The 27697-nt window shown below is 49.5% G+C and overlaps 1 protein-coding gene across 4 annotated transcripts in view; it reads left to right on the forward strand.

Moving 5' to 3' along the window:
- The first annotated feature begins 1623 nt into the window (after positions 1-1623).
- CYSTM1 (cysteine rich transmembrane module containing 1) overlaps positions 1624-27697 on the forward strand; it is a 30927-nt gene continuing 4853 nt past the window's right edge. The window contains exons 1-2 of one of the 4 annotated variants that reach the window (XM_076350135.1): positions 1624-1699; positions 14009-14256. In XM_076350135.1, the coding sequence (XP_076206250.1) occupies positions 14028-14256 (229 nt within the window). In that variant the 5' untranslated portion in view covers positions 1624-1699; positions 14009-14027. Of the gene's footprint in view, positions 1729-2048; positions 2117-2138; positions 2152-14008; positions 14257-27697 lie in introns of those variants that run through there. The other 3 variants (XM_076350137.1, XM_076350136.1, XM_076350138.1) reach the window with 3 other exon arrangements.

Genomic DNA, 27697 nt, shown 5'->3' on the forward strand with positions numbered 1-27697 from the left:
CTCCTGTTCCTCGCGCCCTTTGCACGAGTCACTTGCACGCACTGGCGTGGCACAAAATGACCCAGAGGACTTTTTTTGTCTTGTTTCGTTCTGTTAGTTTGCTCCCATTTTGCAGAGTAAACTGCCTCCTGGGAGGCTGCGCCAGATGTGAGGAGGGCAGCGCGGCTGGGGCAGACGTGGCTGGGGAACGGTGGGTTGGCGATTCACTCCCCGCATCCAGGGAACCGCAGCCTCCGCCGGAGCAGCCGGCTGCCTGGAAAGGGCTCTCTGGTGTCTCCCACACCTCCCATCAGCCAGAAGGTTTCATTTAGGATGCACTTAGGGTGCTGGGTTCTTCATACAGAGCAGCGGTAGCTGCGTATCTTGTTTTTCTTGCCTAAGAATACAGCATGTCATGTAACTAATTTAAATGATTTCTTCCTGGCTGAGCCTCATTAGGGACCCAGTATTAAACCGGCCTGATTAGATCTACTAATCGATGAAGGGGAAAAGGAAGCTGGTTTCGGCACGCACAGCAGCACAGGAGCAGGATCACGCCCCTCCGCTCCCCGCGGACCACCACCGTCCCCCGGCCGCAGACGCCACCGCAGCCCCCAGCCCCACCTCGCGCCCGCCAGGCACAGCGTCATTTTGCAGGTGTCAAGGGCCGTCCCCTCGCCACCGGTCACCACCGTGAGTCACGGTCATGTGCCGAGGGCAGGAATTGAATACTTTGACCTGTGTCCCTGACCGATCTTATCTGGGCGAACCCGCGTACTTGCTTCCCCGGACTCCGTGCTTGGACCTTCCCCCAGGCACGTTTCCCGTTATCAGTGGAAGGTGACAAGGCGTCGCGCGAAGACCCGAATCGCTGGCCCGCGTGTCCCGTTCAGCCCCAGCGCCCCCTCGGAGAACAGGAACGAGACCGGAGGCATCCGGGGGGCTGCGGGTCCCAGCCCAGACCCCACCGTGCCCGAGGGGTGCCCTGACGGGGATGGGGCTCTCCGAGCCCCACTGCTGCCGGCACCGACCCCGACCGGCCCTTTGCTGCTGCCTGCCCTGCCTGCACCCGCCGACGGCCCCGGCGGGGCTGGTGCAGAGCCCTCGTTTAATTTCAGGGGGACGAGCCCCCCCGTTTCCACCCTGACCCCATCTCTGCCCAGCGGCTTTGCTTCCTCTTCCCTTCTTCTGCTCTTACGCAGCTGCACTTTACTTTTTTGTTTCAATTCCCCCTTTAAGACCTCGCTTGGCTTAGTTTTCGGTAAGTCCCCGCTTCCCACGGGCGGGCACCCGCTCCCTGCCCCCGCGGCTGCCGGGGCGGGCAGGCGACAGGAGCCCCGCGGCCCAGACGGGCCCTCTTCCACTTCACGCCCCTCAGACGCGCGCTCCCCGGCGGCCGCTCCCCTGGCAGAGGCCGGGGCCGCCGGGCGGGAGGGCGGGCGAGGGCGGCGGGCGGCCGCGCCGGGTCGTTCCCCGCCGGCCGCGGGGGGACACCGGCCGCCCTGAGGCGGCAGGCGCGGCCACGCCCCCCGCCTGGCCACGCCCCCCCCGGAGGGGCGCGGGACCCGGGGCTTGTGACGTGCCCGCCCCCTCCTCGTCCCCCCTCCCTCCGCGCCCGGCCCGGCTCAGTGAGGGGCGGGGGCTCCGCCCTCGCTGCCTGACGTCACCGCCCGCCGCGGAGTGCGCAGCAGGTGCCGGCGCGAGACGGGCAGCGCCTGAGGTAGCGGGAGGGCGGCAGCCCCCACGGGTGTGCGTGAGGGGCCGGCAGCCCCCATGGGTGTGGGGCCGGCAGCCCCCACGGGTGTGCGTGAGGGGCCGGGTGAGCTGGGGGTGGGGCCGGCAGCCCCCACGGGTGTGCGTGAGGGGCCGGCAGCCCCCATGGGTGTGCGTGAGGGGCCGGCAGCCCCCATGGGTGTGGGGCCGGCAGCCCCCACGGGTGTGCGTGAGGGGCCGGGTGAGCTGGGTGTGGGGCCGGCAGCCCCCACGGGTGTGCGTGAGGGGCCGGCAGCCCCCATGGGTGTGCGTGAGGGGCCGGCAGCCCCGGGTGTGGGGCCGGCAGCCCCCACGGGTGTGCGTGAGGGGCCGGGTGAGCTGGGTGTGGGGCCGGCAGCCCCCACGGGTGTGCGTGAGGGGCCGGGTGAGCTGGGGGTGTGGGGCCGGCAGCCCCCACGGGTGCGTGTGGAGGGAGTGCGGGGCCGGGGGCAGCCCGTACCCCAGCGTGTGCCGGGGGAAGCTGTGAGCCTGCTGCGGGGCTGAGCCGCCCCGGCTGTGCGGTGCGGGCTGGTGGTCAAGAAGGGCCCCGTGCGGGTGGGAGAGAGTCTGGACGCTGAGGGGCAGGGGGGTGGGTTGTGGGGCGGGACTGGGACGTGGACGCGGGGCCCTTGTTGCGGGGAACGTGCTGGTCAGGGTTGCCGCTCTGAGGAGGGTGAGGAGGAAAACATCTCGGGGTGAAGAGGGGGACCCGTCCCACCTCTGGGAGGCCAGCTGTGGGGCGGCGGCTCCGGCGGCAGGGGTCCCCGAGGTGTCGGGTCAGGTGGACGCTGTTGTGGAGCGGGAGGGTGGGTCACTAGTGAAGCCCCCCAGGCAGGCCTGGGCCGCGGTGCTGCTGACCTGGGGGCGTCTCTCCCTGTCTGCCAGCTCTAACGATGTGTTTGTTTCCAAAAAGTTGCTTTAAACTCTTTCAAGCTTTCGTTGCAGGGAGCGAGGTGGCTGTGGGGTGCTGTGGGGTTTTACAATCCTGCCCTGCGCGTTGGGGAGAGCAGCGCTGCTTGGCTGCAACTGTTTATGCAGCATGGGGGAAGAAGAGGAAGGCAGGCATCTGCACTCAAAGCAGATGGGCATGTTTAATGCTAATGGGCTTATTTAGTGTAGAGCGAGAGGTATGCTAGCACTCTCTGAGTAAAAATAATAATGCTGCATTGTGTGTTTAAAAGCCATTATGGTTGTCCTGGATTTATATTTCCTGTTCCTATAGCTGTTGGAGACCTCATTTGGATAATTAAATGTCATGGTGAAATAGGAGAATAAGTAAGAGGAGGAGAGTACTCGCCTCCTTTCCTCTGCCACACGGAACTGGCAGCCCCTTCTGATAGCAGCGGGGAGACCCTCTCTGTCCAGGGCAGCACCAAGATCTGTCCCAGTCATCCCAGATTCATGTTTAGTTCTATCTGAAAGGAAAAAAAAAAAGTGCTCTTTGCTTTTGGTGCTTTCACCTTTGCTACGAGACCTGTGTGAGCAGAAGGTTCATCCTGAGTGTCTAAATAGGGTAAGTGTGGGTGAGTTAAAATGACTGTGTGGAGCAGCTGCCTCCTCCTTTGTGCTATGGTAAATACAGTGATGAGATACAAGGTGTGGGAAGTGCTGCTGTGCCAGAAAACAGGTATTTTTCTTTCAACTGCATCAGTTGCTTTAATAAAAAGACTGACTCTTCCTAGAAACATTGGGTGATAAGAATACTATTATTATATCAGGTAGACTGAGGAGGAGGCAGAAAATGCTGAAACTTGATATATTTTAGTGATCATATTTCAGTGCTTTTTGGGTGCGGTCAGGAATTAGCGTGCATGTTGGATAATAATCTTCTGCATTGCACAGAATAGTGTTTTTACCAAGTACTGAAACTTCTTCAGCACTAAGTCTGTTACACTGTGCCTCTTATTCATGTGCTATAAAGGCCATCTTTGTTAAAATACTGATTTGTCATTCCCCTAACGGTTTGAGAGCAGTAAGTGATAATCTGCAGAGGCTGGTGGGTGTCCTCACTGCAGAGGCTGAAGAGGAGAAGAGAATGTCCTATAAATGAGTGGCTCCGACATGGGTGGGGGGCTCTGATGTGGGCAGAGCAGACCCTGCGAGGTGGCACCCTGCTGTCAGTTGGAGGAGAGAGCTCCGGTGTTTTGCTGCCCTGTGTCCCCCCAGGTCCATATTACTTTTAAAATTGGCAGTGGCTTGCTGCTCAAAAAACCAGAGGTGTTCCTGTAAGCGTAAGCAGCAATGTTCCTGCTCGTAGCGTTGCGGTGGGATGACGGAGAATTACCTGGAGGGCTGTGTTTATGGTAAACGGAGCAGCTGCCTGTTTTCAGGGTAGTTCTGTGCATGATCAGAGTAATATGTTACTTAATTGTTTCTAGGAGGGCAGAGCAAGCCTGTGTAACTCTGGATTTTCAACAAACAGGTCTGCATTTCTCCTGTCACCTGTTCGTGATCTCCCTGTGGCATGGCTGTAGGCTTAGCAGGGGGCCGTGAAAACTTCTAGTGGGAGCTGAAGACTTGAATGAGCAGGGTTCAAATGCCTGCCTTCGATATTGACGTTTTCTACTCTCTCGGTTGTGTACTGTGTCCTTCTCAACTTCCTGTTTCTGAACTGAAACTGTATGGGTCAATGAGTAGAAAATAGCACTGCATCATTTTTGGGAATAGGGGAAGATAGCAAGAAGCCTGAGTCATTTAAGCTGACGGTCGGTGTTGCCAGGTCTGGCATCCTGCCGGCTGCAGCTTGGTTTCCCACAAGGCAGCCTGGGAGCCTCCGAGGCCGCTCGCCCCGGGATGGGAGAGGTTGCCTTCCTCCAGACTTCGGGATGAAGCGCTTGGACTCGCACCCGTGCTGCGGGGCAGGCACATGCTGTGCCGCCCTCCGCAGTCCTATCCCAGGGAGTGTTTCCCAGCCGGGACCCAGTTGTGTGAAAACACGTGTGCGCGTTCCTGCTGCCACCGCACTGCTTTCTTGGAGAGGGAGCTGTGCTGTGCTTCAGTGCCTGCCCACAGCCCGTCAGGGTTGCAGGGGTGCTTCAGGGAATGCACCTACTTGGAAATGTCTGGTCTATTGTATTCCTTACTCCAGGCACCACCACTACTAAACAAAAGCTGCTTTCTTTCACTTGCGTATCAGAAAGATATATTTCTACATTAGTATTATAATGCATTGTTGTGGCTTTATTCGGTCTCATGAGTTATTGAGGGCAGTGCCCTGAACTGTAATAGCTTCTCTTCAACCTCTGACAGAGTAAGGCAAAGGCTTTCTTGGTTTCGTGACAACTGGTATGAGAGATACTTGCTTGTGCCCTGTGACAAGCAGCCATTAAAAGGTTCTTGCATATGCCCTACAGGCAAAGTAAAGCATCGTGTTACAACTGCATGTAGGATGTGGAAAAGCAGAAAAAGTGAGGCAACGTGAGGAAAAAAAAATCTCTGTCTCATTCCACTTTCCAGCCTGTCGTGAAATATCTTTCTGAGTGATGAGATCTTAGCTGCAGAAAATGCATGTATTTCTGTCTGCGTACACTGACTTTGCTGTGTCTTAGAAGCTGTATGCTGCCCTTCAGTGTGTTTCCTGCTTGCGATGGTAGAAAATCATCATGCAGTCCGGGTAGTATCTTCCACTAAATCCGTCAGTGTATCAGAGCTGGGGAGATTATCGTGAAAGACTACTGCTGTTTCATTGCTGGGATGCTGCCAGAACACCATCTGAATAACACATATGAATGTATTAGCTGTGCTTATTAATTTTCTTGCCAGTCATACTGTTTGTTTCACATTCCCTTCTCGGTTGGACCAACAAAGCTTCTTTCTGTTACAAACTATTATTTGCAGGGTCTAGTTTAACTTGACAGTCAGATGTTTTCATTGATTTTTGGTTTTGGTATTTGTTGCACCTTAAAACTATCTTAGTACATCCCTTTAAGAACAAAATATATTTATGTATTCCTGGAACTATCTAATGTAGCTCATTATACAAAGACTTGAACAAGAGTAGTGCACGCAAAAGCATTCAAAACCTGAAACCAGAGTGTTAGTGCCCATATCTGCAGTGATTTCTGTGTAAAGGACTTTGTTCATTAGTTCGTTTTGCCACAGGCACTTCTGTAACTGGGCAGAGTCTCAGCTGGTGTGTCAGCAGCAAGTGCCTTGGTTTATAACTCTAGAGGGGCCGTGCTGTGGTACTTCCCAGCATCATAATTGTTAGTCTCTGGTGTTAAATAGTATGTTCTTAAAACCTTTCATCAGATGTCTGAAAAATTTGAAAATTTTTCCCCATAAGGGTGCAGTTCATGTAATAACAGTAGCAGAGCATTGGATTTGATTTTTTTCACCAACACTTTTATTGTAGGACCTACACAGGCAGCTCTTTCAGCTTCAGACTTTTCTTCTGCCGTGCAGAACATGTAGGTGGACAGCATATTGCAAGCAGGAAAACTAGGCAATAGGTTATAAGTAGTATTTCTGAAGAGGTTTTGTATGTTCGTAACGATTGACGAGACATTGAGGCTTGTCTGCAGAAGGAAAATCCTGGCATTCAAACCTGTGTGGGCATGAGGCTGCGTTGTTAGAGAGTCCTGTGGAGACAGAGCGACAAGGACAGATCCTGTGACTGCGAAGCTCTACAAAGGACGTTGCGTCTGAGGCAAATACTGTCAACATGACTACAGGCCCTTTAGAGTTGATTAAAGCCCTGGTTTTCAAAACTAAAATCACCTGGAAACATGCATATTGATCATGGTTTTGCCAAGAAGGCAGGACAGACAATGGAACTGGAGAGGTGGGACAGTTTGTAGGGACACTAGTGTCAGCCTCGCACATCAGATGCGCTCTCTATTTGTACAGACGGGCCTCCAGAGGGCTTGGAGGGTACTGGGAGGAGGGAATACCTGGCTCAGGTTAAATGCCTGTTCATGCAAACCGCTGCTGTTCACTCCGTGGAGCTGCCTGATCTGGTGGCTTCAGCCACTCAGAACAGAAGCTGAGGTTTTTTGTGCAGGAAATGCCTGGCAGCCACTCGAATAAAGGTGAGGAAATGCACATCTTCCTCATGACCGTGGAGTATCCCATAGCCCCAGAGACCTCTTAAGGAAATGGGTTTGAACAAAACAGCGTTTTCTAGCTTTTCCTTTGATAGCACAAAGCTGGGCTTTTCACTTCTGCCTAGACTTGCATTTTGGGCAGTAACGCAGTTTTGAGCAGCTTTTGTCAGAAAAGGTGGGTGAAGTTCTCCTTCAGCTATTACTCTAGGCTGACGGTGCTGCCTGGTGAAGTGGGTGGGCAAACCTGGGAGGAGGCTTTTCCTGGAAGCGAACTGAGCAAGAAGGGAATCTCTTACAATTTATCCTTAATGTACCTTTCGTGCAGTCACTAAACAGAGAAGCTGGTAAGAGGGAAACACAGAACCAGTGCCATTTAAAAGCCACTTGCGCTTTTTTTCATTTGGATACTGTTCATATGAAATGTAATTTAAATTCTAGGCTGGTTGCCAGGAGCTGGATTGTTGATGTTAAATGTACTTTCCATTAGAGCTCTGTATTGGAAAACTACTTCCTAGCGCTGCAGGCATTGGAAGGGGTGGGTTACGTCAGGGTGCCCCGGTTGCCTTTCTCAGGATCTGTGCCTCACCGTGCCCTCCATCTTCATTTGTGCAAAGGCCAGCTGAATCAGTATCTGACATGCCCAAAATGCAACTCCTCCTGACTAGACCAGCATGTGAGGTGCAGTGCTTGTTCTGCTGTCCTAAAAACAAAAAACTTCTTGCCTTTAAATTCCTAAAATCTGCTAATTAGTTTTTTTTGGGGGGGAGGTTGTCTAGGTGTTCCAGACTGCTGATCTGCTTTGGTTTTTTTAACTTATTAATCCCCCATTTGTTTTCAGAGGGCTATTTCTTGCACTGTTCCCTATGCAACAGAAGATGTTTAACCCTGTTTCAGTACCCAGATTAGATTGTCATCTCCCCCCACATACACAGCTTTTTATTTAATTGACTCACTTGCACAGGAGATTGCATTTGAAGGATCTGACTTGCAGGCAGCTGTCTGCAGGGATTCGTATTTCTTTGCAGGTGGATTAGCAGCTGTGAACACCTACTGCGTAAAAATGCAGATGGTTCTTCTATGCATGCTCTTTTCAATTTTGCCAAGATAACAAGGTGTCGTCTGTGCCAACAGGTACAAGCAGATTCATACTGGTCTCCAGTCACTCTGAAGGCCAGAATTAGGCTGACCTCAGAAGAGGTGCTTGGGAGCGCCAGCATTGTAAGTGGCCTTTTGGAGGAGGGAAAAGGGTGAAACTGGGTCTTCTTGGCAGGGTGTGAAGACTCTTTGTTTGGGAACCCCTCATGCTAACAGAAGAGCTTTCCTTCCATCACACTTTCCCTTGTTCTCTTGATTCGTGGTGGTTTTCCTGCATCATGTTGTCTTCTGACCAAAAGTCCTACCTGTTCAGGCCCTCATGTTGTGCTGCAGGGCTGCTCTTGCAAAGTGAGATGGCGGTCAGATATCTAAATGAGGCTACCGATTTCTTTTTTCCTAGTTTGGGGGAGGGGGGAATCCTTCCCAGTGATTCTTAAACATAGTGGGATAAAGGTAGGTCTCACTTGATTCATAATCCACCATGCGCTGATCTGTAAAAAGGGGTAAATAGGTGGCAGCTTGTGGATTATGAGACTTTCCCAGGTTGAAACTAAGGCTGTTTCCAGAGACTTGTGGAAGAGTCTGATACCTGGGCAGTGAAATGGTGGAAGAGACTGTGTGTTGGTACTTTGGTGAGCAATGTGTATGAGAAGGACAACAGTGCTAGCTGTACGTGTGCAGTGATAGGCTCTACATGAGCTACTCCCACTTGGAAGGATCTTGCAGTTATGATTAGTACAGTGCAGCTTGAGCTCTGTGTTTGGCTTGACATATGGCAAGAGCTGTCCTGGGAGTGGGCTAGGAAAGGGACGGAAAGCAGAAGACTGCTGCAGCGCTGCGCAGCAGAGCTTCATGCAACCTGCTCGCTCCCTCTCAGACAAACATAAAACTAAAGGCACAGCAATGGGTGGCAAGAATGACTAAGGAATAGGACAGGCTTTGTAGAAGCAGAGGGTCCTCAGCTCGGGAGAGATGCGTGGAGGAAAAAAGATAATGAATTCACGAGTGTGCTGGAAGAGGGGAGTCAGGAGCAGTGACCAACTAGTTCTGCAACAGCTGCATTGGTATGCTGACCTTGTATGAGGCAGTAATTTAAAGCAATCAGAAAGAAGTAGGTATTTTCAAAGCTTAATGATGAAATTTGTTTCTCTAAGGTGTATTGGTTGCCAAAGTGGACAGGTTAAAAAAAATATATAGGGTATACAAAGCGTCATAGTTCTGTGTATATATGTGTATACAAAGCATCATAGTTCTATAGTTGCACCTTTTGCTAAGCCTTAGTCAAAGACAGGTTACAGATGTAGAGGGACTTGTGTTCTCACATAGGATGGTGGTTCTTAAGTAGTGATATCTCTGTGTGTCTATATATACACGCACATATAGTGTCATATGTATTCTCTCTATGATATATTGTATGTGTATTCCTACTTCAGTGATTTCTTTTTTGCAGACTTTATGGGAGACAGTGCAGCCTTTTAGGGTATGGTAAGCTGTTTAAAAATAAAACCCTTCTGTTAGGGTAGGGGAAACGATGTTTGCTCAGCAGTGTGGAACAAAGGAGTTTGAAGATAGCTTAAGGAAACAATGATGTATTAACGAACTTACCTCTTAGCAAAAGTACTAAGGAGGGGGGGAGAGGAAGGAATAGGAACATGTTTTGTCAATCAAGGAAATCTCTTCGTTCGCTGGGTTTAGTGCTAAATGAAGTTTCACATCGGGTGAGACTGTGCAGTGCTGTACTGGCTCTTCCTGATGGACCTCCTGCAGTGCCATGAAAAACAAAGGGCCTTACTGATGCGTTGGCTTCTTTCTTTTGCGCTTTGTCTCCGAGAGGTGCTCATTGGGAAACCCACAGATACGAGCCCTTATGCAAGCTCATAGGAGTTGGTCTTGGTTGCAGCTCACATGGAATTACTGGTTGGGGTGAGAACCCACAGCAAAGCTTCATAATACGTTTGACTAGGAGCTCAAGTATGTCTCTGAAAAGTATCTGCTTAATGATTCAAGGCCCTGCCTTGCAAACACATACCCAGGTGAGTAAATAGGGCTAGTAAACATGTAAAATGATGTATGAGTTCATGAGAATGTGTGACAGTATTTAGATTTTCCTCAGTTCAAAAAGGGCAAGTAGGGAAGGGTATACACGTGGCAGTAACTGATAGTGGAGGTGGGGGACAAGGCAAAAGTCTTCCTGAGAATGTAACTGGGGACAGAGACCATTGTGAGAAGGCTGACTTTCACAGCTGAGGTGGAGCGGGAGGGAGTGGACAGAAGTGGTACTTGGGACCTCTGGAGGACCTGGTTTCCACAACCAGGTTTGCTGAATGCCTTGATAAATTCTTCAGGAGTTTTCTCTTCTCATTCATCACAGATAAATCTCCAATACAGTTGCTGCTGAAACTGCTCTCGCTGGATGCTCTCTTTTACTTCTTGCCTAATCTCTGTTGTGTTACTTTACCCTCAACTTTGAGGGGAAAAGTAACTTTTGCCCTGGTGGAATATGCCTTTCTTAATCTCATTCTTCATCTTTTCCGCTGTTCTGTTGTTCTTCTGAGGTCTCTGTCCAGGCATCTGTCTGGCTTTTAGTAGACTCTCTCCAGGTTTCTCCTCAGTCCCTCTCCCGCATTAACAGGCAGAAGCTCAGTTAGTAGCTCCACTCCAAACATGCCTCCTCTTCAAAAACTGTTTTGACATGGCTAACACAGAGCTGTTAAACAGGTAGAGAGCACTGGTATTTCTTTCTTGTTCCCTATGCCACCATTTCCCTGTTTGCTCAAGCCATTGCCAGACTTGGATTTTTAACTCCTTCTGTCCAGTTTCTCAAGACTCTTCTGCAGAGCTGCTGATGTGCAGTTTTCTTTCCTCATCACCCACAGCTGTTGGTTTTAGCCAGGTTCTCATCTTACCACATTTTTCAGTGGTTTCTAAGCTTTACCAAGTACAGCCTTGTACAGCTGATACCCATCTCAGACCTTTCTGCAGAAATGCTTTTCTACCTGTGTGGTTCCACCGGCAGTTGCACCAGCTCTCCAAAGGGCTTTTGGTATGGTCCCATGCTGGGTGCTTTTACAGAGACCAGGCAGCCACGGGATGGTGGGCAGGCTCCCTGCTTGGGTACCGAAGGGAGCGAAGGGCCAGCCGTGATGGTGGAGGGTGGCCCCCGGGGGGTCACAGCACAAGTCCCCATGGCAAGGGAGCAGTGTGACAGCTGAGTTTAAGTTACCCACTGCCTGAATTTGAGTTCACAGCCAACTGAAGAATTGCAACATCTTTTAAGCCTTGCTACAGCACTAAAATGGCAATGATATTGAATGTAGATGAGTGAATTGATGCATGTGAAGGGACAGAAGGGAAGACTGAACTTCACTGGAAAGGATGGACTGAACTGACCGTCCTCTTAGGTAGGAGGGCTTTGGAAAACTGGAGTAATGAATGTGACTCTGCTGGAGCTTGGCAATGATCACCAAAGCAAGCTGAGCCCTGGGGGTTCTTAAGAAAAGGTTTACAGACAAAAAACATGATTGGCGGTTTGCTGCCTTTGAATGCCTTGTGTGTGTATATATATATACACACACACATATGTATATAGGATGCCGACTTACAGCCTAGAACAGACCTGGAGGGGCTCAGAGAAGAGGGAGGTGGGTGGAGGGGCTGGCTCCTGCCTGAAGAGCAGACAGCGGGCTGGGGCTCTTCAGCCTGGAACGGGGGGCTCCCACATGCCTCCTCCCTGGTTTGGTGAATCCCTAAATTCAGGAGGGTGACCGCTGATCCCTACCTCCTGCAGTCACCCCGGTGGGGCAGGAGGCAGTTTTCCACAAGGCACGCAGCAGAGCTTTGGATCCCCTTGCACCGGGAGTGCGCACTGCAGCTGTACGCCAGCTCAGGGAGGCTGAGCAAACTCGGGGGGAGTTCACAGGGGTCTGCTGGTTGCCTGGGCCCTGTCTGGCTTGGGCACCAAACGGTTACCCTGCCATGTGCAACAGTATGTAGGTATAGACGCGCACTCGCTCTGGCCTTGATCTTCCCTGGGAACTTGCTTTTGGCTGCTATTTTGGGATGATTTTCTGGGTTAGATGAACATTAGTGACCTGTTATGTCCTGATTCTCTAGTTTGTTGCATTGAAGTGAGTTGTAGGGCTTGCTGCCTTTCACTGGCTTTCTGAAGGGAGAATTTCCTTGCTGCAGACTTGGTAGAGGCATTGCAGTGCAGTATGGTGGTTAAAGAGCCTCGAGTTAAATGTATGTTGTGCTTGTCCATTTTAAAATGAGCAGTTAAGTGGTCTGGCTGGCCTGGCAATGGAAAAAAATAAATAAAATTCCTCTAATCCCTGGCATTGGTTAAACACTAAAACTCTTGTCAAAGATATTAAGAAATAGCATTTGAAAGGTAACAGCACTGCCTTAGCCGTTAACTGGGACTGTGCCTGGCTTGCACACCAAGAGGAGCGTTAGGATGAATTCAGGTGAATGACAACTGCAGGCTGGCGAGGCCTGGGAAGACCCAGCCTGCCGAGAGTGAAGGGCTTCTCGGTGTCATCGTGGGAGGGATGTCAGCCCTGTTCCCTTGGAGCGCGCCTCTGGAGTCATTTCGAGTCGGCAATGCTCTCCTGGGCATTGTGTGTGATCAGACTGGCTGTTACTGCGAGAGTGGGATGGTGCTGCGTGTGTGGGAGGGCCCCATGGTGCCTGTACAGCAGCGAGCGTCGTGCTAGCGACATTCGGGCAGGAGTAATGTGTAAATAAGCAGAGAGCCTAGGGATCCTTCCTTGGGGAGGGACAGTCAGCACTCTCTGAGGTGATGAAATAGCAAGCCGTAAACAAACAAAGCTCACTTCAACACTGCAGCAGCTAAACATAGCCCCAGAGGCTTGACTCACTTGGCTTCTGCCCGGCAGATGACTGCTCTGGGCTCGCTATAGAGTTACAAAGGTGAAATTCTTTAATCTGCGTCATGCCAGAGCTCAGTCCAGATGTGCTAATGGTCTCCTCTGGACTCAAAATCCGCACGTCCCCAAGAGCGGGTGCACGGTACTGAGTATCCAGGTCAGTCCAGCCCAGCCGCTTGCCCTTTCCAACACCATCCAAAGAGGATCCTGCTTGTCAGCCTCTCCTGCTCAATGCCGGCAGCAGTGAGCGTCAGCGGAGGCAAATTATGCTCCTGGTATTTCTCCCTGAAGCTTGTGGTGTGTGGGAGGAGGTGTGCAGCAAAGGGGAAACGGTGACCCTTCTGCACCCTGTAATGGTACAAAGGAAATAGCAGAGTACAGCTACTTCAGTCAGGGTGGTTCCTGAACACATGGTATTAAGGACACTTCTGTTTCTCAAGCAGGGAGAAGCTTCAGAAACCTAATGTAAGAAATGGTTTGCTTAGTCATGCTGCTTAGAGGTTAATTAAAGTTGCATTATTATGACAGTTTTGTCTTTTGATGGCTGTACTGTGAGTAATAGTTAGACAGGTTTTATGAACATCAACTCTGAGGTGTCCTTAACGTTGCTTTTTGAATGAGACTGAGCCCAAGGTCCTGATTGCTTGTGGCTGCTTAATGATTCAGTTGCATATTACTGGAAGAATACGCAATGTGCTGGGTTACAATGTCATCAGGAAGTTACTCATGTACAGTCTTGCTCCAGAGTGCTGGTCTAGATGCTTGTAACAATTAGCAGAAGTGCAGTGGACATTTGTGTTCACTCTTTCTCCTTTTGAGGCTATCCAGCATGTCTGGACAGGCTGCATTTCTGTGTGTTTTTCTTTTTTAATATTGACAGAAACATGAAGTAATCACTTCTAAATCTCTCTTAAAAGCGATTTAATCATGAGCGGAAGCAGAGGATTTTGCTTTGCAGTTGCAGGACTGTTAAATGTCTTAGGGTGAATAGCTGATGCATGATTGGAAAGCAGCAAGTCACTCTGCTGCTGAGCTAAACTCATGTCACTTAAAAGAAATCACTTCACCTCAGTCTCTGCCCCTGTGATAGGGTTAGAAATAAACTCACTGCTTGACCAGGTATTTTGAGGTCTGTTTCTCACACTTAATGTAGGGCCCTCCGGTGAGCGGTCTGAAATGGGAATTACGTGGTCATGGTAAGCAGACAAAAGCAAACCAGTTCTTCTGTTTGTTTTCCTTCTTCTGCAGGACAGATTCTGCATCCCACATGAACTACGAAAATCCTCCACCTTATCCCGGCCCGGGCCCGACTGCCCCTTACCCACCCTATGCACAGCAGCCGGGTGGTCCTCCTGGCCCGTACCCTGGCTACCCTCCTGGACCTACTGGGCCGTACCAGCCAGGCCAGCCGGGTTATCAAGGTTATCCCCAGTACGGATGGCAAAATGCACCTCCGCCTCCAGGACCAGTGTACGCAGATGGGCCTAAAAACACAGGTATGCCTAGCAGCTGTGGTGCCATGTAATCGTGACCCTTTCTGGCTTGCAAATGCATGAGTACACGTTGACCTTGAAGTAATACGGTTACCGGCATCTGGCCCTAACGGGGCTGGGGGAGGTGGAGACCTGTTTGAAGTAGCGATTCTGTTCATAGCCTGTTTTCCTGCTTTATTTTGCTGTTGTGTCTCTAACAGTTCTCTGGCTGTTGGAAGATACTGCTGAACATCCTTAATGCTGATCCCTCAAGGGAATCCTTATCCTGAGCTTGTTATACATGCTTTTTGCTGGTTTTAGATTTGCCACAACTCTCATTCTGCCTGTCTTTTTGTTGATAAGCTTCAACCGAAGGCTGTGCAGTTAAAGCTTGCAATATTCAAATGTACAGTTCCTACCGAATTAATGTGCATCAGTTTTCTTGAGCCCATCAATATCTGTCCAAGTGATCTAATAGTGCCGTTGGAATCATTCCTGGGCTTTTGTTTTTTTTCCAAAGCTATTATCGTTCTGTGGAAAAACAGATTTCTGGGGAAGGGAAGGAGGACGGTGTAACTTACCTTGGCAGCTAGCTGATCCATCTGTGTGCCACGTCCCCTCAATATGGTATGCTGGTTTACTCTGGTACCCATAGCTCTTGTGGGGCTCACTGCAGTGCTTGGTGCAGGCTCAAATTGTCAGAGGAGGGCCGAGAAGATGATTAAGGGACCAGAGCATCTGTATATGAGGAGAAGCTGAGAGAGGTGGGACTGTTCAGCCTGGAGAAGAGAAGGCTCAGGGGGGCCTATCCATGTGTATAAATACCTGCTGGGAGGGAATGAAGAAGAGGGAGCTGGACTCTTCTCAGCAGTGTCCAGTGACAGGACCGGAGGCAATGAGCACAAACTGAAACACAGGAGGGTCCCTCTGAACACAAGAAGGCGCTTCTACTGCGAGAGTGATGGCACAGGTTGCCCACAGAGGTTGTGGAGTCTCCATCTGTGGAGATACTCGAAACCTGACTGGACAATGGTCCTGGGCAGCCTGCTCTAGCTGACCCTGCTGGGGCAGGGGGTTGGACCAGATGATCTCCAGGGGTCCCTTCCAACCTCAACAACTCTGGGATTCTGGTAAGGTTGGGTGTGGTCCCTGCCTTTTCCCCATTGGAAAGAGGAGGATTTAGCTTGGGTTTTTTTGGTAACTCTTTGTCTTGCTGGTAAGGACACTTGCCTAGAGACCAAGTTTATTCTTGTCATTGTTTCACAGGCTTTGGTTGTAAAATCTCTGCTCGTACATCATGGGGGTGTACTCACCCCCTCACCATCAGCATGGGGACTCATGCTGTCATGCCAACTCTAGTGCCTTCTTCCAGGGTTCTTCAGTGATAAAGATACTCATCCAGGCTGGGAAGCCAGAAACCTTCATTGCCTCTCTTCCTCTGTTGCAGTGAATATCACAAACAGACCTGAGCTGTTGAGAAGAGTCTTAAGTACCTAAAGCTGTTCTGGCTGCCTTGGGGTGGCAGAGGATGTGGCCAGAGCTACCAAAGCGGCTGTTGTGTGGGAGGGAGCATGGGGAGCACTTCTATAGAGGTGCTGTCCAGGCACTCTGCTTTAGGTGGGAGCTGCTCTCAGGAAGGAAAGGAGACTTGGGGTTTGTATGTGCTGGGTGTGTCTGGCATGGTCATGGACAGGCTAACCTGGGGTGGAAAGAAAGGAGGCGAACATGTACCTCAAATCAAAACCTAAGTCAGTGCTTTACAGCTATGCAAGGCACTAGCACTTCAGGTACTACTGCTGTAAAGACCGGCTGATAAAGTGGGTATCGAAGCTGACATCACTTGGAAAATTGTCAGGACTCAGACAATTCCCCTGAGGCCTTTGACACTATGCGAAGCTGCCTTTGGCCATTGCACATTAAGGTCATTCTCCACATGCTGTTACTGCCATGGCTTGGGACAATGTGCGCTTGCACTTGGGGCCTGCTCAGGACTGAGGTCTATATGCATTTGCTGCGTTTTGAGATAACTGCCTGCTGTGCCCCTCTACCACTTCATGTTACTCTGACTCAGCAGCGCACTGTGACAAAGATCTTTTCAAAGCCCTCATTTTTGGGGAAGCTGGAACTTGAGAAGTTCCCAGCAAGAGTTTTTCACTGCAGTGAATCCAAAGGAGACTTGACATAGATGGCTGGACAGGCTGAACTGTGGAGAGGACGTTTTCAAGAACTTTTTTTTTTCCCAGTATTCTTGGCTAAAATGGTGGACTACTGGACCAGTGTATATAAAAGCATCCCTGGATTTACAGCTGATGTAAGATGTCAGGAATATTCTGGTGTGGGTCTGGACAGAGGACCCAAATATAAGCAGCAAACAATTGGTATGAGTGGATAAGAACCTGAATGAGTGCAAGTCATGAGTTCAGCTTCCTCTGTAAAAGAGTGAAAACCTCAAGGGTCTGCCTTTGAGAAGGAGGAGGCAGCAGCACGGTGATGCTTCCCACCACTACCACCACATGGACTCAAAGTGTAATCAGGGTTTTCCCTGGGAAATGCACGTAGTTTTGGGGTGGCTAACAGGCATTTCTCGGTACGGGGGGGGGGGGGGGGGGCAGAGTTCCTAGTCTCCCATATAGAACGTCTTCATATAGTGCAAGTGTCACTTTGCTGCTATAGCCACGAAAAGGGATATGCTAGCAGAAGCTGGAGAGTGAGTCTGCTGCTTTGGACAGTCTGGCTTTGAGCCAGATCTGCTGCCTTGGAGGCTTAAAGGATCTCATATCAGACTGGATCAGGGAACTGATGACACTGAACATCCTCTGCTCAGATCGGGTCTCTGCTCTGCCTGTGGACCAGCACAAAGGAGTAGGCTGGGAAATGAGAGAGGACAAGTAGTTAAGTGTTTGAGTGCCTCTTTCACTGAGAGCCCAGGCTTATGCTGCAGGAGGCATGGTTTTGTTGTTAAACGTAAGCTAACACAACTGCAGATCTGCAGAAATAGCACCCTAACCCACAAACTAAAGATCTTCTGGTAAGTCCTGTCTTTGAACTGCCTTCCTGTAGCCATGTGTGGTCTCTGAACCCACATTGGGAACCTCCCAATTTGCATTGCTTTTGCTGAAGTGGACGTAACGTACAAAAACATTTATTTATGTGTGTAAAATGAAGTCAGGGCTATAACTTTGTGTTTGTCTGCAAAAGCTATTCCTTTCTCTTGGTTCTCCTTCTGTTAAACACCCTTTTTCCCCCTTGCTCCTTTTTGGCCAGTCCATCAAACTGGAACCTGATCTTTGTCCTGTGACACTTTAACAAAAGTCTTCTGAGAGTGCTTTCAATGAGGCTTTGCTTAATGATCCCCTCCAGGAGTGTCTAATATAGAACAGACGTCCCTAAAAAAGCTTTTTTTTTTTTTTTTTTAAAAAAAATCTGTTATACTAATGCTGTATATCTGTTGGTGTGGCTGAACCTCTAATATAAAAAACTGACGTCTAAATTCAATCAAGTCATTACAGTCTGCCTGGCTGGTCTGGCATGATTTAATGTGGCTTGTCAGTTCTTGTGGTGTTTCCAAGCAGTTATTTGGGAAGAGCTACTGTGTGGATGCTTTCCTTTCAGAGTGGATGTTTTGCTCTCCTAGATGACTGTGCTTAGTCTAATGAATTAAGCTGCTCCAAGTAATGCATTAGTATTTCTGAACAAACGTCATGTCCGTGTTGAAAAGTAGGAAATTTGCTATACTTTAAATTTTATGCTTTAAGTTATTTTACTGTGTAGGCTAACTGCAAAGTGGGCTCTTATGTTGTGGATCGTAGTGGTGTGCTAATGTGTGGAAGTAATTATGCATCGTATTTTGGTCTTGAGTGGGTATATATATTTCCACACAGGTGGAAATAATTACTGTTGAGCTCTCAAAATCTGATGGTAAAGCAGCATGTCACCACGGTGACACTGGTTTTTAATCTAACAATTTGTGGCCTGTCTGGAGTAGCAATGGACATAGCCTGTCCAATTGGCCCTTGGAGAAGAAAAAACCTCATGTGGCTCGCGCTCTGTATTAAAAAGAAAGCTGCATCTGAGATGTAACAGGGAAATAGCTTAAACTTAGTACTGGTTTTCTCACCCATGCTGCAGAAATGCTCGTGTACCACTGAGCCCTGTTTCAAAGGCTGCTGTTGAAGGACTCTTCAGGCTGAGCAGCACTGGCGCGAGTTACGCCGCCTGTGTGTGGCGTGCATGCTGCAGCCATGCTTCTCCCCAGCCGCAGCACCCGTTCCTCCGGGTCCTCAGGAGTTGGGAGCTGTAAGCCCAGACTGGGGAGTTTGGTCCCTCTTGCTGGGGTCATGCTTGGCAAGGGTAGGTAACATCTAGGCTGGAAAAAGAAAGTTATTACTGTTAAGCAAGCAATGACTCTGCTAGAAATAGGAGAGAGAGGGAGGATGTTGTCATCTTTTCAATATGACATTGAATAGGGGGACATATATAAAGGCTTGTTGGAGGAAGGTGCGGTCCAGAACAGCGCTGAACAAGGAGAACGAGTATATTCCATTCTAGACTGTCTGTGTAGGATTAGTTAGCCGTGACGACGGTCTGAGTTGCAGAAATCAGCTTGCGGTTTACGCATTAAGACTTAGTGGTGTTGGCCATATGACTCCATGTATTACAGCACTGTAGAAGAGGGAGACTGCAGCTGATAATGGCAGCTGGTGGTCCTTTGTCCCTTCTCCCAGAGTGGATGGAGTCCAGCGTGTGCAAGCTTGCACCTCCTCAGAGTCACCCTAGCTACCTCAACACTGTTGGGCGTGAAAGGCCTTGAAGCATATGTTTCTTCTCCAGGTGGAGGAGCAGTGAGCCAGAGAGGCTAGGTGACTTGCTGAGATGGCACAGAAGACTTCATGGCCATGGTTTTGGTTTTTTGTTTTGTTTTTTTGGTAGCTGGCTTTTGGGCTTGCACAGGCTACCAATAGCAAAGTCTCCAAAGAAACGACACTTCTTGCATCTTGCAAGGGCTAATAACAGACTTGGCTGTTGTTCATTAGAAGTAAACAACTTGACCTTTACCTTTAGGGCTGACAATTTATATGCTGGGCCTGAGGGATGTTATCCTTAAGGGTATCTGATTCAGCTTCCTAGCTCTGTGAACTGACTTGTGCTGATTTCTGTCTGCAGCTTTCCTGCTGTAAAAACTGAGGGCTGTCTTTGTGTCTGTCCACACAAAGTCTGTCCGGGCATGAGTTCCTGGAATACCGTAGATCTGTCATTCGGTGTTACACAATGGTTTGGGTAGCTAGAGGGAACTCGCCTGCACCAGAACAAAGCTGGGGAACACACAGCAGTAGGAGCACGGTGCCTGTGCGGAGCATGGCATAAGAAGCTGGGCCTTCTTGAGCAGCAGGGGCTTGCTTAGGAGGAAGAAAATATCTCATTCCAGAAAATATCTCATTTCCACGCCAGTATTTTAATTATAGAATAATTCAGTATTAACTGGCATAAGGAAACCACAGTATCTGCAGACTGGTCAGCAGGTACTTTCTTGCCTATGTAAAGTAGATGTGAAACGTAATGCTGTTGATAATGGTGTGCTTTAAAAAGAAGTGGAATGAGCCAAATTACGAAGTGACATACTAATTTTGAAAGCACTAGCTGATGTTAGCAATTTGCCCAGCTTAGTTTCTCCCCCCTCCCTGTTGATACATAACAACGTAATGGATGAGGCTATTCCATGCTATGCCAAAGGGAACCAGGCTCTGTCAGCAGCCTTCCTTCCAACCAAAGGCAAACAAAGCTCAGTATTGCGTTTGACCTATTGTACGCACAGGGTGGAAATCTTATTTCTGGAAGTTGATTACTTGTAGCAAAGCCGGCTGTGATAAGAGTAGCAGTCACAGTGATGCTGCCTGCCTCCTAATGTTTGGCCAGCTGCAAGAATAAACAGGTCACCTAGATACAGTCACTGCCTTCTGCTAGAGGGATGGATTTTTCCTCTTTACTGGTCTCTGTGTGGAAAGGAGGGGATCCTAATCACTCTGGTTAGGCTCTCTGGTGCCTTTCAGTGGCTACCCCCTTGCTCCTCAAACCATGTTGAGCTGAGCCTTCCCCAGCAGAAGTTTATTTGGAGGGCAGCATGTAGCAATTCCAGCGGGCTTTTTCTCTGTATATTGACCCTTTCCAAGCAGTCTGTTGGCACATTTAGTTTAACTGTTACTGTACCTTCAGGACCTGCAACTCCAGACAGCTGGTGTCCTGCCAAAAAAACCCTCATTTGGCAGTTATCCTCTTATCTGCTTCTCATACTGTAGCGTGCATTAAAACCTGGTGTTCTCTCTCCCCCAAGATTGCTGTATCATACCTCCCTCTGTCCCTGACTCATGTCAGCTGACTGCACAAACAGTGGGGGCTGTTTGCTGGCGAACAGTGCTGTCCTGGGGCTGATGTCTGACCTCGCCTTTGCTGCTTTTCACCCCCAAGGAGGGTATAATCTGAGAAAAGCCTGACGCAAAGAAAAGGATTTCCAAATTGAGGTCCTGTATCTGAAAACACGCTTCAGACAAACTGGCTAAACGAGGCTAAGGCTGGCTCCATAGCGGACCGAATTAAATGAGGCTGCTGTTCTGGACAGTCCTTGTCAGCTGGGCACCTAGCGTGGGTGAGAAGCAAATTGTGTACAGCCTTTTTCCAGCACTGCAAGCGCTGCACAGATTGTGGTACTCGAGCCCTGGGGGGGACTGCTCAAGGAGAGTCTTGCTACCCTGAGTGAATACTTGCTGTGGCACATTCCTTTGCTTTAAAACTGGACTTTGTCCCTCCTGTCTGTCACCCAGGACACTCTTAAGACTCAGTAAGACTGAGTTTGTGCTGTGTAAATCCCTCCAAGCCAGGTCTTGTTTAAGTCTAGGGCTGATGCTGATTTTCAATGAAAACACTGACTCAAGCTGAGGATTGTGCTGTTCTTAGCCCTGCAGTTGACTTGGTGGAAAATACCTCCTTGCTTTAACAGTAAATTAAAATTTCGCTCCTTAAAAAAATGTTAGAGGAAGTTCTCAAATTCTGTAGTTTTGGGAGGAGTCTCTCATCTGTTGCAGTCTAGAAGAAAACTGAAGGGTCTGAAGCCCTGAATTACTGTACTTTTGAGCTGGGGGGAAGGTGGTTTCTTATGTGACATGTCTCCTGTACACCTTCTAACCTGTGTGATGGGGTTTATAGTGCTTTGGAGAGCTGGCTGATGCCTGCTGACATCCTGCAGAGACTCGAGTACTTACGACATAAGGTATGCTTTTCTCCTATAAAGAGTGTCTGTAGCCCTGCTTTTTAGGGATGTTGAATCCTTCCTGGGCACATCTATACTCCAAAAATCCTGATTAGTATCACTTCCATTATTTCAAAGATCTCTGAATCCCATCCCTGTTGCGCTCAGGTGAGGGAAACTCACCTCTTTCCCAGCCCTGAGCTCAGCTGCAAGAAAATCTTCTGCAGAGTTTATGATCAGACATAACCCATGCTTGGAGCACATGCAGTGTGAGAGAGGGGAACAACTTTACCCTTGTCTGAAATGTGGCCAGTGCAGCGTTGGCTCTGGAAAGTGCTCACTTGGCGTGCCTGCATGGTAATTTGCTTGAAATGCGTTGCCTGTTCAGCTCCCTGAAAGCTGAAACAGCTCTCTAGGGTGACCATAAGAGCTTCTCAGACTTGCGGGAACTGAAAGGCAGGAATTTTCCTAATCTGCTGGATATAGTCATGCAGCCACGGAGGGCAGGTCTGATACCAGTGCAGGTAGTTGTAAATCAGTCACTTCTGCTTGAGTCCAGGCTGAAGTCTGGGCTGGGTCAGCAGCAGCTCTCTGGTGACAGAGGGGATTTGCAGGTGAAACTACCTGTTTTGTTTTTTTTTCACTGGCAGTTTGCTTCCTTGATACTTGATTTTTGCCCAGGTGGCTCTGCCAGTAGAGCTGTTTGAGTTTGGAGCTGGGGATTGCGAACATTGCTCTGAGTGTTTTGCAATTTTGGAATATTTTTGCTTGGAAGTAGGCTATTGTATTTCCATCTGGCTCTGACTGGTATCTGTTTCAGGAGTGTGCTAAGGTATTTCCTGAAATCTGAATATGGTGTCGGTAGAGACTGTGCGTACAGTGAAAGCCTCTGGGCAGGAAGGAGTTGGGGGGTCAGGGAATGTGATGTGACAGGTGTGAAGCTGTTAAGCATGAGCAAATATCCCCAGAGAGGAGAAAGAATAATTAAATGCCTTTCTTGCCAAGGGAGTTAGATCTCATCTGTGCCCAGGCTCTGCCCTGGTGGAGGTCTTGTGGGCAAGGGAGGAGGCCTGGGGCAGAGAGGAGCCTTGCTGACAGCTAGTATGAAAGTTTTAGTCCTAGGGTCCCCTGTTCCCCAGTCATGCAGTCTCTCCTTCCGCACTTGCTGCCTGCGTGAGATTTACTCATGGCTGGCTGGGTCTTTCTTCCTCTTGCAGTGCTGGGTCTGCAGACCTAGAGTGCACACCCCAAAGAGTGGCTCAGAAACACTTGATTTCTAGTCACCGTCACCTCTGCATCCCTTGGCTGCCACTAACGCCCTCATGCTGACTTTCCCTTCTCTGGCCTCCATCCTGAATGGAAAGACTTTCAAAGGAGTTCGGTAAGAATGTTTTGAAGGTAGAACCAGATGCATAGACTGACTTAGCAATCTGCTGCAGGCAGCACTTAACCCTGTAAGAAATTATGATTAAAATGGCATTGTGCAGTTTTAAGCAAGACTTCTTGCTTGCTGGCTGGACAAGCAAAAACAAAGCTCTTGGTGCAGAAATGGCTTGTGATAAAAAACACTTTATTCACATGTGGGAAAAGGCTTATTGGTCCCTTCCCTGCTGCGTGCTTCCTCCCAGGTGCGAAGACTGTGGTATTAATTAATACTTCTGCTCTGAACAGTTGTTACTATGGCAAACAGCCATTCAGATAACACAAGAAGAGTTTTTGGTCTGCAGCGGCAGTGGTTGGTAAACTGCTTGTTGCTGCTTCCTCTTGCGTGCTCCAGGCCTTGCCTAATAGCTTACAGTGGCTAGGAGTGCAAGTAACTTGTTTGCGTGCAGAGTGGGTCTGTGTGCTAGCACACAGCTGGAGCTAAAGAAGAAGTAAACTTCAAGAGTTACTGCTTTTCTCATGCTCCTGGCCCTCTCACCTTAGGAAGAGGAAAGAGTCCCCGCAGCTGGCTGGTGCTAGGCTGGGCCGACCCTGGGAGTGCACACAGCTCACTTCTCCCTGGGCGGCTCACTTTTTGGCTGAGCCTGCCCCTTGGCTGGCCTGAAGTGGGCTTTTGCTTGCTGTCTGTCTGCCTGGAGGTCATACCTGAAATACCTAGACAAGGGCCAGGGCCCTCGGTGACGTGCAGCAAGACTTCTGGGAGGGCTTGCAGAGCTCGAGGGCTCTCGGGCGCTGTCGCTGCCTGCTTTCCGGGGGGGTTCCCCATGTAGGTAAGTTGGTACCTTAACAGTGATGTCTGTGCCTGGGCCCTAGGACGGGATGGGCTGGTTCTGTCATCAAAGCCGGTATCCTTGCACTGTAATCCTTGTAGACCCAGTAAAGCACTGCGATAAGGAGCACTACAGTCTAAGGTCATGATTTTAGTTTATACCAAACCGGGTGAAAAGTACTGCTCATGCCTTTCCCTCATGGAGCTAATGATTAACATATCAATTAGGTATGAGAAGAAACAAAATGTGTATGCTTAAGATAAAGCAGACTGTACATGAAATAACAAGGTATTGTAGTATTTGTTTTAAAAACAAAGTGGGAGTTATTTGCACTGGATTGTGCAGGCTGGTACTGTGTGATTACAGGGAGTGCTACCATTTTCGGGGTAAGCATGATTCATTGTGATCTACGCTCTTTAAGGCTGATTAGAAGATGGGAGGGTCTGTTCAGCTTATACCCTCTCCCATCCTGTTTTAGGAAAAACAATGGAAGCATCAAAACTTGAGCCTAAAACTTGAGTGCTGTCTAGTGCTTCTGAGAGAAATCACCCTTGTTTCTCTTCTCTATTGGACCACCAGTCCCAAAGTGCAAATGGGCTTCTGCTCATAGTGGCGAGGACCCTGGCATGCCATAGGAGATATTTGGAGTGCCTGACCTTGGACAAAAGAGAAGCACAAAGCAGCTAGTGAAGTCTCCAGTAAGGCTCGCCACAGCAAACTGGAAGGCTTTAGCTTGGAGGCATTCAGGCTTCTGACAAGAAGCATACAAAACCAGCAGTTCCCTTAATTGACATATTTTGGGTTGGGGTTTTGTTGGCAAAGCTATTCCAGTAGAAAACCTGGTCTCTGTTAATGGAAAACTGCTTGTTGAATTGAGTTGGGAAGACGTTGGGTGGCTTGCATCAGTAATGTGCTGTGCAAGACTTCCTAACGAAATGATTTTAAGAAGTTTGAGTAAAGTGCTTAAGGTTTTGTTATGCTGTCTCCTACTGTGCTGTTTACAGGGGATCCTCTGCATTTAAAGTAGCACTAATGCGTAGGCTGGGAAGGGTGAATAAAGGTTCTACCACACACTCTTGATTTCCTTGGGTACTTCTGTCACTGTGTTTGTGTCAGTGCTTTGAAGCTGATGTTCAGTTGCATAGTATCCAAAATGAGAGGATTGGTATAGGATGTCTCCAGCTTAATGAGAGGCTTATGGGAATAGTTTATCTAGCCTTCCTTTGAACTGTTTTTTACCCTATGCACTTTGGTAGCTGTAAGTGAGTAGTTGACTAACCTTCACCTGTTCTGCTCTTATCTTCTCCTGTATAAGCCCCACACCCAACTGGTTGATGAGAAAAGCTTTTTAGCATTAATGCTATATGGCTGTGTTTAAAGTTTGTCTGGCAATTTGTCTGGTGACAGTGACAGAGCTACAACTTCTGAAGCATTGATGAAGCTTCAAAGTGATCATTAAACTCAAACTGTAAGGGAGAGGTGGTTGTTTTTACTTAGAGTATTGCCCAGATGCTCTCGAAGTCTGAAAACTCTCAGTGGCGACTGTATTTCTTATCAAACTGCAGCACTGGTTGACACCAGCCTCTGTGAGATGGCAGTGGCAGAGAGCTGCCCTCTTGAGACTCTTGCTCTCTCTGGGAGAGGAACTCTGCAGTGGAAGGCAGCGACTTCTCAAATGTGTATTTCAAATGGTGGCCTTCGGAGCTTTCCTTGAACTTGGAAGGTGAATGGGTTTGGTAAAGTACCATAACCCCCTGCATGGGGAAGAACACAGCTTTTTCTCAGAGGGTTTCTGCAGAAAGGTATTTGTGCCACAACGTGCTGCTGGTTTAAATGACTTCCAGCTTTTAGCAGAAGAGAGTGAAAGGACGTGGTCTCTTTCCAGTGCTGTTTCACTATTTCTAACAGAAAGGCACATCCCCCAAACCCATGGTGAGTCCCGGAAAGGTCTTGACATGGCTGCTGTCCCACGGTGTCCCTTCTCCTGTCCTAGTCCTGCCCTGAATTGTTAGTGGGCAGTTGTGCCTGTGTATCAGCCAGTTCAGTGCAGACCTTTCTAGCACAAGCTGCCAGCAGCAGTGCCGCGCGGGCAGCTGAAGGTGCGGGCTGGCAGGGGAGGAGCAATGCCTGCTGCCGCTGTGACCCACTTGTGCTGAGAGGCAGCATCTGATGCGAGTCAGCTGAGCGGCCGTGTGGTGAGAGTGCCGATCTCCCACTGCATGGGCCCAAATTTGGAAAAGCCATTTTGTTTAATATTTCAGCAAGTGTTTCATAACAGCACTTTATACATGCTTTGAACATGCTTTGTCAGTATGTCCTCAACGCTTGGCTGTAGTTTAAAACTTCTAATGGATTAATCGTAAATACTTCAGGCAAACTCTTCTTGTATGCCTGCAGTCATGGACAGCTTAGTATAAATTGCACAGGGCAGCATCCATTTCAACTCTGCTTTGGGGTGGGGAAGGTTATACAGACCCATCCTCCAGCAGAGTACGCAGTTAGACTCGATTTTGCTGACTTCTTTGCAAGTTGCTGACTAACCAGCAAAATCCCTTTACTGGTTTGTGTGCTTTGATGGAGGTCTTGTCAATGTTAGTGTATCACTTGACAGCCCGTGTCTTCTGCATGCTCAAGCATTGCTCCTTGGTAGCTTAGCACTGAGCTACCAAGAAAGCAACATTGCTTTAACTAGCAGTGAAAGGCAGCGGTGTTAGAGCTCTTCCCTGGATGGTGCCTTGGCTGTGGCTACAGATACGTCTGCCTTCAACCAGGGTGAAGATGGGCTTGACTGGGGTGGCTGAAACTAGTAACTGCCCTGCGGCCCGTGTCTTGCATTGCAGTGACATGGCCTCCTCCGGTCAGTGGATGCAGCAGAGCAGCTGGCTAGCTAGGTCTGCCTGCACTCAGTGTGAAGCACTGTACCTTAGTGCTCAGAGGAGAGGTACCCACCCTCAGGCCAGGTGTTGCCAGCCTGAGAGCTCAATCCATCTCACCTGGTCCAGCAAGGGAGCTGAGGGTATGTGAGGCACCCCTAGAGCAGTGTAACCTTATGCTGTCCACCAGATTTGGGAGTGTCACATGCTGCAGAGCTTTTTCTGGGGCAGGGAAGGGTGTCAGGTTCCCCTGGGTTTCACTCAGTCTGAAGCTGCAAGGACTTTGCTCTGGAGCAAGTTCTGTGGTATCTGTTCTTGCTGGTGTTTTTGAGGTCAGAGTCGCCCTGCTGCCTCCAGACCACCAGGAAGCAGTGCTTCCCTAAACATCCTCCCAGCCCCGTTCTGCTGTGCAGATCTGGATGTCTCAGGGCACTGTGGCCCTCAGTTTTGGGTATGGCAGTGCTCTGGCAGCAGCAATCCGGCTCTCCATGGCTCTGAAGCAGGACGGCTTGAATGGCACCTGGCAGCTGCTTAGACACCAGAGCTGCCTCAGGGCTCCAGCACAGGGAGCTGGTTCAGAAGCTTCCTGAGCAGCCATGGGGAAGGTACCCTCGGCTGTTTGCTCTGAGGGGTGGCAGGAGCCAGTGAGCATCCTCTCCCACCTGAATGTAGAGAGCATGGCTGGTACCCCACTCTGCTGAGGAGCTCTAGGCCATCTCTGCCCTGCTGAACAACTGCATGTCATCGTCTTATACAGGACTCTTGGAGCATTTGGTATGTGTTTTGCCCTTCGCTCATTGTAACAGGACCTTCTCAGGGGAAACAAAGGCACCAAAGAGTTAGCTGCTTGTTCAGAGCGCCTGGATCCACCAGAGAAAAAAAGCTCGGAGGTTTTTCCCAGCCTGAAACACACCAGTGCCTCCTTCAGTCCTTGCAAGCTGAACTTGTTCCGCGCAGCTCTGCCCTGCTGCTCTCTTTCCTGAACAGCTCGGTCGTATGACTGGGTTTGCACAAAGGCGTTGTGTGGCGCCAGGGCTCGCTTCTCGTCACAGCTCGGTGTGTTGAGGCAGACAGAAAGGCAGCTCTATTTGCTGCAGGGGAGAATGCTGCTCAGCCGAGGAGGGTAAACGGATCCAATG

Source organism: Aptenodytes patagonicus, chromosome 12 (assembly GCF_965638725.1).
Source record: "Aptenodytes patagonicus chromosome 12, bAptPat1.pri.cur, whole genome shotgun sequence".
Lineage (NCBI taxonomy): Eukaryota > Metazoa > Chordata > Aves > Sphenisciformes > Spheniscidae > Aptenodytes > Aptenodytes patagonicus.